This window comes from Cupressus sempervirens, chromosome 3 (genome assembly GCF_028749045.1).
Source record: "Cupressus sempervirens isolate cs-2001-9-10 chromosome 3, ASM2874904v1, whole genome shotgun sequence".
Taxonomy (NCBI): Eukaryota; Viridiplantae; Streptophyta; class Pinopsida; order Cupressales; family Cupressaceae; genus Cupressus; species Cupressus sempervirens.
This window is the reverse complement of record NC_143120.1, coordinates 321,844,047-321,861,057: the sequence shown is the minus strand read 5'-3', so window position 1 is coordinate 321,861,057 and position 17,011 is coordinate 321,844,047. Positions and strand designations below refer to the sequence as shown.

The window sequence follows — 17,011 nt, the reverse complement described above, 5'->3', positions numbered from 1 at the left end:
ATGGATCTATTTAGTTACGCTATGTTCCTACCTCAGAGCAATCAGCAGATATTTTCACTAAACCCCTTGGTCCTGACAAGTTTGTTAAATTCAGGGGATCTATTGGTGTAGTAAATAGATTGAGCATTAAGGGGGGGTATTAAAATAACCTCCATGTTTCCTTTTAATGCTCACTATTGTATCTTATATCTCTGTAAATATTAGAATGTTTCTAATATTTAGTATAGTCTAGAATAGAATGTTTCTATTCTATTCGACTCTCCTCTTTGTATATATAGATCAGTTTGATCTCTGATTAATTCATTCAAATTTTCTGCCATTTACATTTGTAACACAATCAACTTGTGCCTTGTGCTGGCTCAGGTAATTGATTGCGGGAACCAAACAGAAGTGTTGCTGAGGTAACCATCTCTAATGTTACAGGATTATTAGCATTTCCCAATGGTTGTCCTTGACATTGATTTCATTTTTACAGACAACTGATGGACCTAAAAAACCATTCCATTTGCTTTGAATAACCATACAGTTCAAAACACATAAAAGATGGCAATCAATCAAACTTTGCCCCCATCTTAACTGAATATTATTATAATTTGCTACTTTAATTCTTCTTAGATCTGTAGACAAGCAGACACATCAATGCCAGCCAAATTTTCAAAGCACCCCATTAAGTTACTCATAAATGAATAGGAGTGGATCTGTCGATGTAGGATCCAAATAATTGGCAAATGATTTGTATCTTCACCAAGTATAACCTACTTCAACATTATATTAAAATAAAAACAACCAATACATGTGGCTTCCATTGGTGTCTTTTTTGTTCATTAACATTCCACTTGCCTGGCATTTGTGCATCTATATTTAGTCATTTGATGAATGGTTCTGAAGCATGTCACTCCTTTTTCAGATGCCAAAAAAATTTTCAAAATCAATGAAAATAGCGACTGGAAACACTGTTTACACCATGGCTGACAATCAGAATTATAGTGCAAAGATGATCCTCCAAACTCTACAGTGTAATCCTGGTCAATAGTACATTTTTTTCTCAAGAGGGCCCATCAAGCATGACGTCCAAACTCCCAGTATAAGGAAGCTGCTAGCAAATCAACTGGAACCTTCTACCCCATAGCCTGCTTCAAGGTTGGAAAAGATTTTGACACATGTAATGCCTAATAGAGTATCCATACAGACTTACCTATTCTGTACAACCAAAACGCGATGAATTATCTGAATTTACACAGTTCCAGTAAAAAGATGATCAGATAAGAGATTTAACTTCATTATCTTCTTTAAATCGTGTAATCATATCAGTTACACTCACTTAGATGCTTTACTTGCTCCTTGTAAATTCATCTACTTACCACATGCTTTTATTTGCTCTTCTAGCAGCTTTCTAAAACACAAAATGTCTCATATGCTGATAGATGACTTGAAAAGATAGAACAGGGTAGTTCAGAATAGCTTTATACAAAGCATGCTGCTGTATATATTTCTGTTTGTTTAAGGAACAATACAATTTAGAAGAATGTAACAAGGTTTGGTACAAGCACAAGGAAACCCAAAAAGGATTTCAATCAAGACTTGATACATACAGCATTGGTGAACCAGTTTCTTTAAACTGAAGCCAAAACTGGCATTGGTTTCCCTGCTAGTGAAACCCCATTTACAAGACCCAGTTGAAAACTAGTAGGAAGTAGACAAAGTGGTTGCACACTTTTGATGCCATGGACATACTTTCGTAGCATTGTTAAATTAGCCAACCTTCCTATCTAATCAATGGATTATTACCAATGTTGTTGTTAACGGTCATATACTACAACAGAAAAGGTAAATCACTTCCCTGATTAGTTTGGTAAAATAATAAACCCTTCATGTAACAAGAAACAAATTACATTCTTTATAATACAGGGCTTGCTTACATGTATATTATGAGTCTCAAGTTCCCATCATTTGATTCCCTGGGATGATGAAGAAATGGAAACGAATAACCATGACCTAAATATGATGTAAATTGAACCTTTCAATAAATTGCAAATCTGTTATTTGGGATTTTATCCCAGCAAATCGTTGATATTCATCGAACACTGATGCCAAGCACCAATTCTGTACTTTGCGCAAGCATGCTACCAAACAACTTGTAGGACGCTGCGTAAATTCAATTTGTCAGCATGTTCTGAATATGAAATTAAGATTTTTAAATAAAAACTCAGGGTCACTAATATCTTGTTTTTACAACCTAGCCACTCATGCAAACAACTTTTAAAGAAAGCTAAAAACATTATTGCCCAAATTAATCATACACACCTTTCCTCTTTTGCAATGAATTAGCACAGGATGATTTCTTAAATCTGAATCAAAATAGACTAACTTCAATAACACAAAGAATATAAAATTTCACTCGAGAAAAATATAATAGCAAACAGCTCCTACTATATTAATTTGTACCAAGTAATATCTTCAATGCTTCACATATAACATCCTCAGAAATACCCATTGTAGAGCCCTGTCAAGCATAACATTGATTGAAGATTGTGAAAATTTTAGAATTGTCTAAAGTGAAGAAAATTGCTTAAAATCATAGGTGAAAAAGTATCAATAAAATTAGGCAAGGACCACAATCAATGATAATACAATCTTTCCAGAATTTAGAACCAAAATAATTACAAAGAAACTTATCAAAAGGTGCATCAAACGTTCTTTTATTAGATCTGAGCAAAATGAGGTTCAGGTTGTATCTCTTTTACTCAAACTAAACTAATATTAAAGGTTTTGTTTTAAAAAAGATTAGTATTAGACAAGACACTCAATATCAACTACAGAAAACCTAAAGAACCTTCACAGAAAAAAAATTCCTTCAACTTGGTTAGTTTATAGATAATATGAATGTCATGCCCAGAGGACTGATGCTTTGAAGGGGAAACTAGAGAAGCTATGCTATGCAGACTTGAAAATAACACAGGTGAAAGGAAGAATAAACCAGAATAAAGGTCCACATTTATTACTGCTTTAAAGGCAAAACAACCTTCAAGGAGGAAGGTTCCAAACAAAAGTCAACTGGATAAAGTTACACGTGATTAGCAAATTGATTCCAGTTAGACTACTTAAATGTCCATTGAAAGCCAACCAAACTTGAGAAATATCAACTTGACAAACACCTTGACAATGAAGCTGCTGCCCATTCATTGAGAAACCTTTTCTCGTTTATGGATTTTTCTAATTTTTCATTTTTTTTTATTTTTTAACATAAAGAAATCTCTCATATCTCAGATGTAACTTTTGAAAGCTCATACTTGCTGATTATCTCCATAAATAAATTTAAACAAACCCTCCTAACACAAATTTTGTTGATGTTGTGTGATAATTGAAGGTGGTTCTTGAAATAACGGCTTCAATTGATATTTCTACTCTTGGTGATTCTTCTTTTTCTTGATGAATTAATACAATCCAGCATTCATGACTAAATTCATTCATGCCCTCCTACTGTCAATTCTGTTGATGTGAGTTTTGTGACCACTCCAAAATGCTGAATAAAATATCAAGGACTCTATCCTCTCCTAAACAAGGAAGCTCCATATTCTAAACAATTTGGCGATTGTGTGATCAAATAAGGCAACCCTAAGGTTTACACTATAAACTAGCAACTTTGTGTTAGATATAACTTGATGAATGTGAAGAGATTTGTTGATAACCACATAGGGACTTACCCTACTCATTCAATGGGAGATCAACCTTTCTAAATGCAAATGCAAGCTCTTCAACTACTTATAATAACACGAAGTGCAAAAGGAATTGGATTTAGGAATATATGCTAATCCTATCTTTAATTCTAGCAATGCAAGAAACTATTGATAATGAGATAAAACTAAACCAACCATTTGCTTCGCCAAATTAAACAACTACACAAGAGAAAGTGCAATTCTATTTCAAATTGCTAACATGCACTCAAATATCGAATTCTGGCACAATCCAAATTAAAACTCATTTAAAGTAAAGTGCTTGTAAGGAGTTTAACCTAACCTTGCACTGTCACTTGCATGCAGCAAGTACCAAAAGGTATGAACCTATGTCAGACCATAAATTAACAATAATATTTTCCATTCAACTAATCAACTACTTCAACTCAACATAAACAAATCCTATTCTAACTAAGAAAATAGGAAACCATGCAATACTCCAAAATAATACAAGTAATTCATGATGCATTCAATAATGAATCTACAATTACTTGGATAGCATTATAGTATCAATTTCACAAGATTTCCCATTACAAATGATTTGACCAAGCCTTATACAGAGGCTCCAGGTACAATGAATTGCTTAGATTGATTCAAGATCAATGACTTAAATTAATCAATAAAACCCTGATACAACTACCTCCTACAAGCATTGAAAGTTATCCAGTAAGAAAATTGTATTGTTGTGAGATACATATCCACTAGAGGATGAAACAATGAGAAAATTCACCGCAGTAAAGCATTAAATGCAATGCAAATGTACACTTGGAACAACTTGATTGAATGTTCTTAGACGTGCTGTGGGAATCTTCTGAATGGTTTAAAGATGAGTGGACATCACCTCAGCACATTTATCTAGCAATCTTAGTTTCAACTCCACTTCTTCATCCTCCTTCCTTTTGGAAATCTTCTCATTAAGTTGTGTTTGAAATTCTGTATACTTGAAATAGTTATTATCTTGTCTTGGCCCAGATATTCCTTCATGACATTGAACTTGTAGACTTTCATCTTCTCTTGCAATCATTTTGTATTTGAACTTGATTTAGATCCTAACTTTCCTTATTCCATGAGATGTGTATACAATTCGATCACCACTCTTAGTTGAGATTTCTAACAAATTTGGATTACAACATTGATCATCACATAAACAACGCCTTATTATGAAACATTGAATCAGTTTGCAAGCAAAAATGTAAGCAAGGCATCTCACAATCCTTTCCCTTGTAAGTTATTGCACTTGCATTTCCATTTTCCATCTTTATTTCCAACCTTAAGCACCTCCATTTTCCATCTTTGTTTCCAACTTTAAAACTCCTTGCTAGCTTGATGAATGACTTGTAAATGCCTTGTTGATGCTCCATGTCCACCTTGGTGTTGGAATCATCCTTGCACATGAAGAGACTCAACCTTGAGCATTATTCCATTGTTTGATCATCACCTTCTATGACCATATCCATGACACCCCATGGGAATATTACTAGTGAGCTGCATAAGAGAATTGGGTCTAGGTGTAAGAGACCTTGAGAAGGGAGATAGTATTGGAATACTAGGATCACTAATAGGGGAGGGGATGAATCAATGATCTATATAAAAAAAGAGACTCTTAATCAGTAAAAATTTTATCATAATAATATTAACATTTGCAGCAGATCATAGAGCCACATCAACAACATTAGATGAAACAATCAAGAGATTCAAGATGCCAGTATAACACCATAACACCAATATTTGAGTGGAAATCCCTTAAAAGTGTGAAAAACCAATATAAGCAAATTTTATGGTAGGCTTCACTGGCAAAATTCAGAGCACCAACTCCTTACAAGTTTTAGGAGTACCCACTCCAACAAGCATCAACCCCTTACAAACTTTAGAAGCACCTACGTCAAGGACCACCAATCCCTTATAAAGATTTAGAATAAAAACCATATCATAGAGTTACTCTATTTATATGCATTTCATAAAACCCTTCTTTCACATATGGTAAGACATCACATTAATACTTTGGTCCGAACTCCATACAATGTCAACAGGAAGAAAAACATAACTTTGTTATTCACAATCTTGTTCCAACCAACCTCACTAATCAAACATCATTACTGCAATTTTATTACAGCAATTACATGTCATTCAATCTGCATACATTAACTAAGTTAAAACTCTTTTTGCAGAGGACTTACTGCATCATTCATCCCACCCAATAATCAGTCGTAGTCTAACAAGCTTCTGTCAATTTCTATCTCTATGAAATTGTTAGAGAAGTATATTCATCTAAGAACTGAATTAACATGTACTCTAACCACCGATAATATATCATAACCGTTTGCCAGTCATTATATGTTAATCATATCTTTCAATATATCATAGTTTCTTGACTAACAAATTTTCCCAAATCCATAGAGTCGTTACAACTTTTGTACCCACCAAACACAACCATTAGAATTGTTACAAGATTCAAGAATTGACAGATTAAAGGATTTCCGAATGATTGATTAAAAAAGGAACAAATGTGTTCCTTATAGAGAATTACAAGGACATTGTTTCTAAAAGAAACAACGTAGACTAAAGACGAATTTAGAAACAAAATTGAAGATAGGATAGAAAACATTCCTACTTGGACTGAAGACAAAAGAGACAGGATAGGAAACATCCCTATCTAGACTGAAAGACGGACTATACACAAATAGTTGACCATTATAGAAAGTATTTAACTAAGAAGATAATATCTTAATATAGATATTAAAGATATTATCTTAATACCCTCCCTTAATGGTCAACGTACGGATGTCGGAACATTCTGGGATAACTGAGACCCTCCCTGGATCTACAGAATGCTGAAACCAAGAAGCTTTGCCAGAAGAGTGCTATGACTCAAAACAGATTGCAATTACAAAACTTCGTTTTTGTGGAAAAAACAGTAAAACCCAGAATCTCACGCAACCTTGCGTATTACAGACAACATGAAATGATTTTTAAGGAGAAAATCAACAAACCCAGAAAAAAAAACAGAAACGGATTCAAAAGGCAACAAATGCAGCTTCGCCTTGATCAGGAAGCTCAACAACATGCGCTACGTCCAGTGGTTAGAATTGCGGCCATTGAATCGTAGACTGCCCTCCAACATCAGATTAGTCAAAGATGCCATTTCGAAGAATTCAGGTACAAACTTCAAGACTGAAATTCAACAAGCACGAATTTCAAGGCAAATTCCTAGTTGACCCAAAAAAAATTGACAGGTACCCAGAAGAATTGATACAAAACCCAGAAAGAATCTAGAGTCGGATTTCAAATCCACAGGCTCAAAAATTGAGGCACGGAAAACAAGGCACCCACAAAAAACTGATGAAGACCCATTTGAGATCTCGGAAAACCAACCAAGAATATGCAATCAAAAAAAATTTCCAACCCCAAACATTAGGGTTTCACGTAAAAAACTAGTTGGTGGAAATGGAGGTCGAAAAATGCAGAAATAATGTTGTTTTGAGTAGAAACTGCCATTTGAAGAGACAATCGATGTTGGAATGAAGTCAGAGCAGTTTGGAGGAGGAAAAAACAACACCTAGAGGTCACTCGAACAAAAGAAAAAACAACACGAAGTTCTCCATTTTTGGGTAAAAAATGACCTTCACTGTTTCCGAGTTGCATGCGAAGAACACCGGCAGAACTTGTCATTTGACCCTCCAAGAAAAAAACACAATGTACAAAGACGCATGAACTGGAAGTCGTGATTCATTGCAGCAGATACCAATGTTTCTTCTCGAAAAAAACTGCGATTCATTGGCCGAATAGAAACCCTAGCTGTCGTGTGAAGTAGCAATTACGAATCTAGCGTGAGCAGAGAAATAGCCATACAAGAAACAGACATGATTTTGATAGATGACTTGCAAACAAACCCAAATTCAGGATTTTTTTCTCTAGGCCGAAAACCCTAAGCGGGTTTGAGAGAAAAATCGAAGGAAAAATTGTGAAAAAAATTTTAACAAATAATTTCAAGAAGAAATTATAAAAAAAAAATTCAAAAAAAATTAAGTATTAGCGCTGATACCATGTTACAAGATTCAAGAATTGGCAGATTAACAAATTTCTAAATGATTGATTGATTAATTGAGGAACAAATGTGTTCCTTATAAAGAATTACAAGGACGTTGTTTAGTTAGAAACAACGTAGACTGAAGACGAATTTAGAAACAAAACTGAAGACAGGATAGGAAACATTCCTATCTATACTGAAAGATGAACCACAGACAAGTAGTTGACTATTATAGAAAGTATTTAACTAAGGAGATAATACCTTAATAAAGATATTAAAAATAATATCTTAATAAGAATTTGAAAATACCAAAAACTAGAACATCATATCTGAATACCTTGAAGTGTGTATTTTGATGTTAATCATGACCATGAAAATCACATTGACGCCTACGAACATTAATGTTTGAAATTATAATGTTTATAGTCACATCAAAGCTCCTGCACATTTGATCTCTTAACAAAAACCTATCCTGTTGTCATATGGCTTTACTTCTGCCACCACAGTGCCAGAAACCAAAAACTTATACTATATGCTCTCGATTCAACTTTAACTAATATGTCTACATTATGACACCATGCGAACATGATATGAATTTTATGACGCAGTTTGATGATCATTCGGTGATTGCAACTCAATCCTCAATCTTTTTAAAATAATGAGAATATTTCATACCCATGTTTAACTCACAAATGTTCTATTCTAATCATTATCCATATTGATATCGATCACCTCAACTCACAATGTAGACGAACACTTCATAACTCTTCTTTGTTAGCACACATATTAATCCTATTATCAAACTTTTTTGTAACCGCTAACTCCTATCACAATAATGACCAAATGGGGATCGCCTTGTGGTGTAGTGGTGATGTGGTTGCACTATCAATGGTACAACCAAGGTTCACATCCCCGCTTGTCCCAAACAGTGTGGATACTGGTTGGGCCCATCCTGATTGTCGTGTGTGGTGATGGCTTGGTGCATGTGTATGGCAAAGTAATGATGATGGAGATTATGGTATTCAAGCCAATCACCAATGGAGATAGAGATGACAGTGGTCAACTTTCAAGATCATCATTGAGCTAGAAGTGCTCGTGGACCCTGTGTCGGACCCACGTTGGGTGCACTAGCTGTACCCCTCACGCTTGGTGTCCCTGCTGGGCTTATGTGCTCGTATATCTTGGGTGTTGGATTTGGGGATGAGATCCCCCAGACATGTGGCCTCACTGGTTCGTAGCTCCAATCAAAAAGCGAAATATTAACAATTAAAAAAAATGATGACCAAATGTAATCACCGCAAACCTCTAGATAGCAGCCCTTAAACAACAGTGTATTTAACAAGAATCTCTCATGACAGTACCCATGTAATGCCTCCTGATCACATAACGACTAATCACATAGCATGAACTTAACCCTGTTGAAAAACTCTAATCAAGCTTGCCAATCATCTCAATGTAGCTTGCCAATCATCGCAACAGATACAAATTTAACTTTGATAGAGCTCCACAAGGTAATCCTCGGCCAGTCGAGTCAAAGATTTACAAAGTGATATCCCTGAATTCATATATATAGATAAATAATAGATGAATAAAATAATGATAAAAAATATATATATTCTATTAGATATAATTGAAAGTCTGCTAAATCATATGAGTATTATTATACCAACCACAGTTTACGGAATAAACATACTAAGTAAATCGATCTGTGGCCCATTCAGATCATCCATTATAACATCAGACCAATCAAAAATAGACAAAACAAAATAAAGATCAATTACACTTAATCCTCAAACCAAGCTGCCACTGGAAGATGGCCATCTGACCATTTGAGCCTAAGTGCTCCATCTCTGATTACATTTGCTGAATTGTTCATTAGAGCTTTCCATAGTAGGGCTGGAGCACGTGGGGCTGCACTAATCATAAGACATGGAGTCCTACCAGCGTTGGTTTCAGGCACATTCTCTGTAACTACCACCATATTAGATATGTTGTTATCCTTGACCAACTTGTTAATGATGTTACCTAGCCTTGACCTGTTCTCATTGGGTGTGGCTGCTCCAGCAGCGGCCTGTTTAGCTGAATCAGCTTGATTATTCAGCTCATTAATCTCCCTTCTCAACTTAATCTAATCAAGCAAAATCTGAGAGGAGAGGACTGTGATATCCCTGAATTCATATATATGGATAAATAATAAAATAATGATAAAATATTAATAATGTTAGAGTTATAATATTGCTATAATCATTGCATAATATATTAATACTAAATATGCTATTTAAAATTAAACGATAAATATAATATTTAGATTAATACTCTAGAGGACGTTGATTGGTCGGCTGGGTGGGTGCTGGTCTAATCGCTGCCGTGGCCATTTTCCAGCTTATGGGTGTGATCTCAGTCCTTGCTCCACCCTTGGTGTGTCCTTGGTGGAGGGCTTGAGGAATCCTGTGATTGTGGGGCTCTTGCCCCATCTTTCACTCATTCTGCTGAGCCTTGGTTTGTTCACATGGGGGACCGAGGTATAGCCTCCTCTCAGATTTCCTTCAGCAACATGGAGATGGGTGAGCCATCTTTTCTAATGCATGGTAGTGATAAGGTTATAACTAGTAAATCCCAATCCGGAGATGGTGATTCCTCTCCAAAAGGGATGCCCCAATTAAGACAAGTTAATGGATGTTTGCAGAGGTTCGAGGACCTGCCAGTTTTGATTATTCAACCTACACAAGTTTCAAAGAATGTCGAATATTGGTGCAATTATGCCCTTATTTGCAAATTTCTGGGTCTTCGCCTTTCTTTGCCTGTGTTGGATTCCTAGGCACGCCGGGTATGGAACCCAAAAGGGGATATGGAGATTTTGTTAGCGGCTAATAACTATTTTCTGGTTATCTTTTCAAGCATGACAGACAGGAATAAGGCATTTGAAGGCGGCCCTTACTTCTTTAAGTGAGGCTCTTCATCAAGCCTTGGCATACGGGTTCAATTCGGCTGAGGAGATTCCCTCACGGGTTTCGGTTTGGGTTCGCCTACCAAGGCTTCCTTTGGAATTCTGGAGGGAACATATCCTTCACTCAATCTCTTTGCTTCTGGGAAAACTTGTGGGTTCGGCTACACAAACCCAAGACCGTAAGGTAATTTCTTTTGCCTGTATTTGTGTAGAAGTTGATTTAAATAATCCGTTACCAGATTCTATGGAGACTTGCATGGGATCATCTTCCTGGATCCAACAGCTGGATTACGAGACCCTTCCATTTAGATGCAGAATTTGCCATGAGTATGGCCATTTACATCACAAATGCCCCAGGAATAAGTCTCCCCCCTTGGCTACTCCCGGCCCTCCCAAGATGGACAAGGGGAAGGCTCCTTTATCTAGTGGACCTTTTGATAGTGAGGGATTTTCTCTGGTTAAGTCTCATAACAAAGGCAAAGGTAAGAAGAGACCCATGATGGACTAACTGACTATGGGTACCTTTAACAGGTTTGATGTTCTTGGTGACTTGGTCCAAGAGGAAGGTATTCCAGTTGAGCTTTCTTCTAGGGCTAAGGGTCAGCAGGAAGCACAAGTTAAAGATACGCAAAAAGAGGATCTGATATTATCTTCAAGAGACTAAAAAGTTGGACAGATAGATATCAATCTGCCTCATCAAGTTCTCGAATCTAGGGATCTTCGAGAGTCACAAGATCCGAAGGGCTTAGCTTTGGTGGTCCCTGTTCCTATTACTCCTAAGGGGGATTCTGACTCTCTAAAGGGTATTAAAGCTCCTCCTGTTTTGGGCATTCAGCAAAAATCTTTTAAAAAGGGGACTGTAGATAAATTGGCATAGTGTGGCAAGAAGACTGATCAAGAGAAGGTAAAGATCATGGGTGATACTTTGGTTGAGTTTGGGGCTGTGAAACCCATTGATTCCCACTTCTCCCAACCCCATAAATGATTGTTTTGTCATGGAATGTAAGGGATTTGAACAACATCACCAAACAAAAGGTTGTTCGAAGTTTAATTGAATCTCAAGGTCCGGATGTGATCTTTATTCAAGAAACTAAGCTTACAATGGATGGTTTGGCGAATTGTGCTTCATGTATTTGGCCCTAGGGCTCTTGGTAGGGTGTGGGTGCTTCAAACAGTTCGGGGGGGTGGCTTGCTTCTGGAATCCGAGGAAGGCTTCCCCCTTGCAATGGATTTCTAGTCGGTCCTCCATTTCTTTGGTTGCTTCTAGTTTTGAGACTGGAGAAAGGTGTCTTTTATCCAATATTTATTTCCTACTGATTTTTCAGGCAAGTCCCAATTATGGGCCCATATCAAATTCATCCAGTCCCTAGACCCATTTCTCCCATGGATTATGGCTGGAGGTTTTAATGTTGTTACTAGCCTAGACGAAAAATGCGGGGGGTTAACCAAGTTGGACCTATCTTCAAATCTGCTTAGGGATATGATTGGTTCCTTGAAACTCATTGATGTGGAGCCAACCAATGGTGTCTACACATGGAATAATCGGAGATGTGGGGATGAGGCTATCTCAAAGAGGCTTGATAGATTTTTGGTGTTCTGCTATTAGATAAACAACAGGTGGATTACTAGTTCTAAGATTCTTGACTAGAGACGCTCTGACCACTGGCCTATGAAGCTCTACATCATCTCTTACAAGGTCACCAAAAATCCCTCTTTCAAATTTCAGTTGATGTGGCTAAGAGACCTATCTCTCCTGGACCTTATGGTGGATTGTGTGGAATGAGGGGATGCCTGCCCATGGGACAGCCATGTTTACCTTCAGCAAGAGGCTTCAACATGTGAAGTACAGGCTTAAGAGATGGAATAAACAATCCTTTGAGAATCTACATGCTCAGAAGAAAGATGCCCAGACCAAGTTGGATAATATTACTAGCCAGATTTGAGACCAGGGGTTGACTTATGATTTGAGTAAAGCTGAAGCCTCAGCCCTCAAGGGACTTATAGACTGGGAGCTTCGTGAGGAGATCTTCTGGAAACAGAAATCTCATGTTGATTGGCTTCAGGAGGGAGATAGGAACACTGCTTTCTTTCATAACTCAATTAAGGCCCAGAGGCAAGGGAATTCTTTCTCCTCTCTTGTCTCAACTAATGGTGCTCAGATCTTTTCTGGTGAAGAAATGTCTAGAGAAGTTGTCAATTACTTTTCTAATCTCTTCACCAAGGGCAACTTTCTGCTATAACTGAGGAGCAGGTGTAACAACCAGTTTTCCAGGGTCTAATTTATCATCTAACATGAGCATAGAATACAATTATAACTTCAATTTCATAGGAAGGCAATTACATCATTCATGTTCATGTGAATATGAATTATTGTTAAAAAACAGTTATACAAAATTTTCTTAACTAAAAAGACTTGAATTACCATCAAATGAAATTACTACAGAAGGTGAAAATCACATACCTCGAAAAACTGAGTTCGAATCAAATTAGGGATGCCTCTGCAACCACCTGGGTTAGTCCACAAATACGCTATAACAACTTCATATGACAACTATCATCTAAAAAAAGACTGTTTTCTTAAATCAAATTAAGTACGTCTATTATTTTAATTTAGGGCATCACTTACCATAGTATTAATTAGGGCATTGTTTACCTTCAGTTCATTTAGGGCTTTTGATACCGCTATCTCACTTAGGGCTTCCAATACCACAGATTCATTTTAGGGCTTTTGCGACCACAAATTTCAATTTAGGGCTTTCGCAACCACAGATTCAATTTAGGGCTTCCACTACCACTGTATCATTTAAGGTTCCAACTGTCACCCAATCAATTAGGGCTTCAGAGTTCTTTTCCTTCCAATTACTTATCCGTGTCAGTTTCTCAAGATTAGATAAATACTTATAATGAAAACAATTCACAAATCAATCTAGTGTAAAGTAATGATAATCATGAAATATTTCAATTTAATTTTACCTCCTCATAAATAAAAATGATAATGGTTGTTTCCGAAAAACAATTGAATGCACGACTTATCTCTGTCTGACGCATTTCCAACATCTTGTGAGAGGTGAAACATTGTCAGGGGCTTAACCACCCAACCTCGGACCACATCATATCCCCACACAATCTCTAACGAGAAAGGCCCTCCCTACCCGGAATTGATAGGGAACATCATTCCATCCACTGGGTGTCATGATATATAACTCGCCATATGACTTGGCAGCAAGAGATCACCATAACAGGAATATGCATGAGTTATTAATTAATTCATATTAATGGTAAATATTGAAATGACATAGATAATGTTGATTCATATTATTGAAGATTCCTTTCTTTTCTCCTCCTCGCCCTATTCAAGCCTCCAAGCCGGTGATTCCCAAGTGTTATTAGGTTAAAGATCACAATGATATCTTACAACTTCTTCACCACATACTGTCATCTTACCTAGTGATTTCCTTTTGGTTTCATTATCTCATTCTCAGTTAAATGTATAATTCAGGATGGGCCTAATTCTAAACTGGGTTGATTTACTTTCTTATCATAGATCCGAAGATAATTCAAGTAGCTCTACATACATATATATATTAAAAAAATATAAGAGAACAGACTCTATAATTTCAATGTCATACCATATTTCGGATGTATTCCGACTCTAATGAATATAAACCATTGCTATAATCTTGCATAGGGCAATTGACGGAATTCAAAGGATTTCACTGATCTAAAAGGAATGAAACCGACTTGGTTTTATTTAACTTCAGAATGTAAACAAAGACAAATCTATGAATTTCGTTTGGATACAGTTTGTAATCTTTTGCATGAAAGCAAGATGACATACTTGCATGATTACTGGAATCAAGGAGCTTTTAATGTTTTATACTTAGAGCCGACTCAGCATTAGAATAGGTAATTAAAGAAACGCAAAAGTCAAAGGATTACATATTCTAATATTAAAAGATTATCAGTCTTGTTTATAAGTAAAAACATTATTATGTTATTGCAACTGGCAGTCAAATAATCTTTAGTAAGTTACAATGAATTTGAAAAGGTTTCTAACCGGCTTATCATTAACTGTCATCGCTATTAAAATAAAGCAGACTATAAATGGGAAACATGATTGGCTTCAATCATAAATTGCAGTCTCTAATATAAAGAAGAAACTACTATAATAAGAATTGTGTTTGTCTTAAAACATGACTCGTAACCCCAAATGAAGAAGAACGAATTTCATGATCATATGACTGTTCGATTTTACAATAGACTTTAGCATTTTGAATCATCAAAGGGTAAGTAATACAGCTTTAAAAAGATCTTACAAGACCCTCTGTCACTATGGTCTGAAACGGCCTCTCTGCTCGACTACTCCTGCCTTCCAAGCTTGAAGTTCCACAGTGGATAGCGGTGACATACTGCCTCTGCAACCTAAAAAGGCTTCCGCCTGTCTCCAACCTGCCTCTCTGGTCTGTATCCCACGGTGAATGATATCATTATGAAAGGATGCAAGTAATTCAAAATCGGGTGTTACTAACACAATATTTCTGAGCAAGGAAATCGATGGAAATTCATGTATGAAAGAAAACCGATTACCCCCCCCCCCCCCCCTCTTGCCGAGTTATGTTGATGGTTTTAAAAATAAAGTTACGAGCCAGACCTTTGGCTTCCTATGGTTACAAGAACATATTCCACGGCTTCCATCTAAGAGACAAATAATGACTTTCCATCTCCCATTGGTTATAAAGATAGCCCCCTCGAATTTCCAAAATGAAAATATGAATACATCAAAAATTCCAATTTAAAGATAAGGAAAAGAAAAAACTCAATTTGCCAAATGTTTAAATCGATTAATTATGCCAGGGGTTATCATTTAAAAGCAAATAATATCAAATTGGAAGAATAGAGTTGCAAAGTTATATTTCAAGAACTATAATAATTTATTATAATTCTAACGTTATTAAAATCTTACATATACAAGCAACATTACTTTATTAATTAAATTATAATGGTGTCAAATCATTGTTATATTTAAATGAGCATTTATAAACAATTATTTAAAAATACTACGACAAAAGATAATATAAAATCCTTTAATATGCATTTAATATTTTATCCCAATTATTTTAATTAAGATATTAAATAACTCATGCAAGTCCCGCAAATGTATTTTGGCTAGGTCTTTTACCCGTCTACCCAGTGATGGTGACGTCCTGCCTAATTCTTTTCTGACAATGCTTTCACCCCTTCGACATGCTTCCTGCAAGGAAATTCTTCGTAATTAAATTATATATTATTTAATAATAAATAATTATAACAATTAACCTTTCATCTTAATTCCATGAATTCGCGATTAACAATCATCTAATATGTCATCTTCACTTGAAATCATAACGACCAACTATCTTACCATTTCGCCTGATTATATCAAATTAAACTGCCAACTGACTTCATGCAAACCTCAACGGCTATATTCAAGCTATGTTAAAAATTGGGATTTAACAGCAGGTCATCTTGGACTGTATCCTTCACCTTGTTTCTACTGAGATGAATGGGGCTCTCTTAAGCCCTATCTTGTTACCTGAATTGGAGAAAGTTGTGTTTAATATGAAGAAAGGTAAGGCCCCTGGCCCAGATGGATTCTCGATTGAATTTTTTCAAGAATTTTGGGAGATAATAAAGTTTGATCTCCTAGATGTGGTCTAGGAATCTCATAGAAACAAACAGATGCTGAAATCTTTGAACTCTACTTTCTTGGCTCTCATACCTAAGAAGGATGGGGCTAATCGGTTGGATCAATTCAGGCCCATGGCGTTATGTAATGTTGTTTACAAGATCATCACCAAATTGATTGCAGAGAGGCTCAAGCCATTCCTTGGTTCTTTGATCTCTATTGAACAGGGTGGCTTTGTGGAAGGAAGACAAATTTTGGATGGGTTAGTGATTGCAATGGAGGCAGTTCACTCTATGGCTAATTCTAAGGAGAAAACTATGTTCATTAAACTTGACATGGCTAAAGCTTATGATCGAGTGAGTTGGGAATTCTTACAGAAAATCCTTTTGACTTTTGGGTTTGATGAGGAGTGGGGTGAATTGGGTTCTTAGTTGTGTGACCTCGTCCTCCTTCTCAGTTCTTATTAATGGAGAACCTTCAGAATTGTTTGGTGCCTCTCAAGGACTTCGACAAGGGGATCCCTTATCTCCCTACTTATTCATGATCATGGCGAAGGGTCTTAGCAGATTTCTGAAATCTCAAGTGAGGCGGGGTCTTATCCAAGGTTGGAGCTGGAAGAATGACTATCCTTCCTACTC

At 36.3% G+C, this 17,011-nt stretch overlaps 1 protein-coding gene across 2 annotated transcripts in view; it reads right to left on the bottom strand.

The window, feature by feature from the left end:
* Nucleotides 1-1,448: 1,448 nt before the first annotated feature.
* Nucleotides 1,449-17,011, bottom strand: part of LOC149566293 (uncharacterized) — a 46,358-nt gene continuing 30,795 nt past the window's right edge. For both annotated transcript variants that reach the window (XR_016362153.1, XM_089819698.1), the window contains 3 exons: nt 2,446-2,503; nt 2,305-2,348; nt 1,449-2,145 (listed from right to left, as the gene is read on the bottom strand). Coding sequence is in view for 1 of the 2 variants with exons in the window: in XM_089819698.1 (XP_089675824.1) it covers nt 1,996-2,145; nt 2,305-2,348; nt 2,446-2,503 (252 nt within the window). In the remaining variant the exon portion in view is untranslated. The remainder of the gene's footprint in view (nt 2,146-2,304; nt 2,349-2,445; nt 2,504-17,011) is intronic.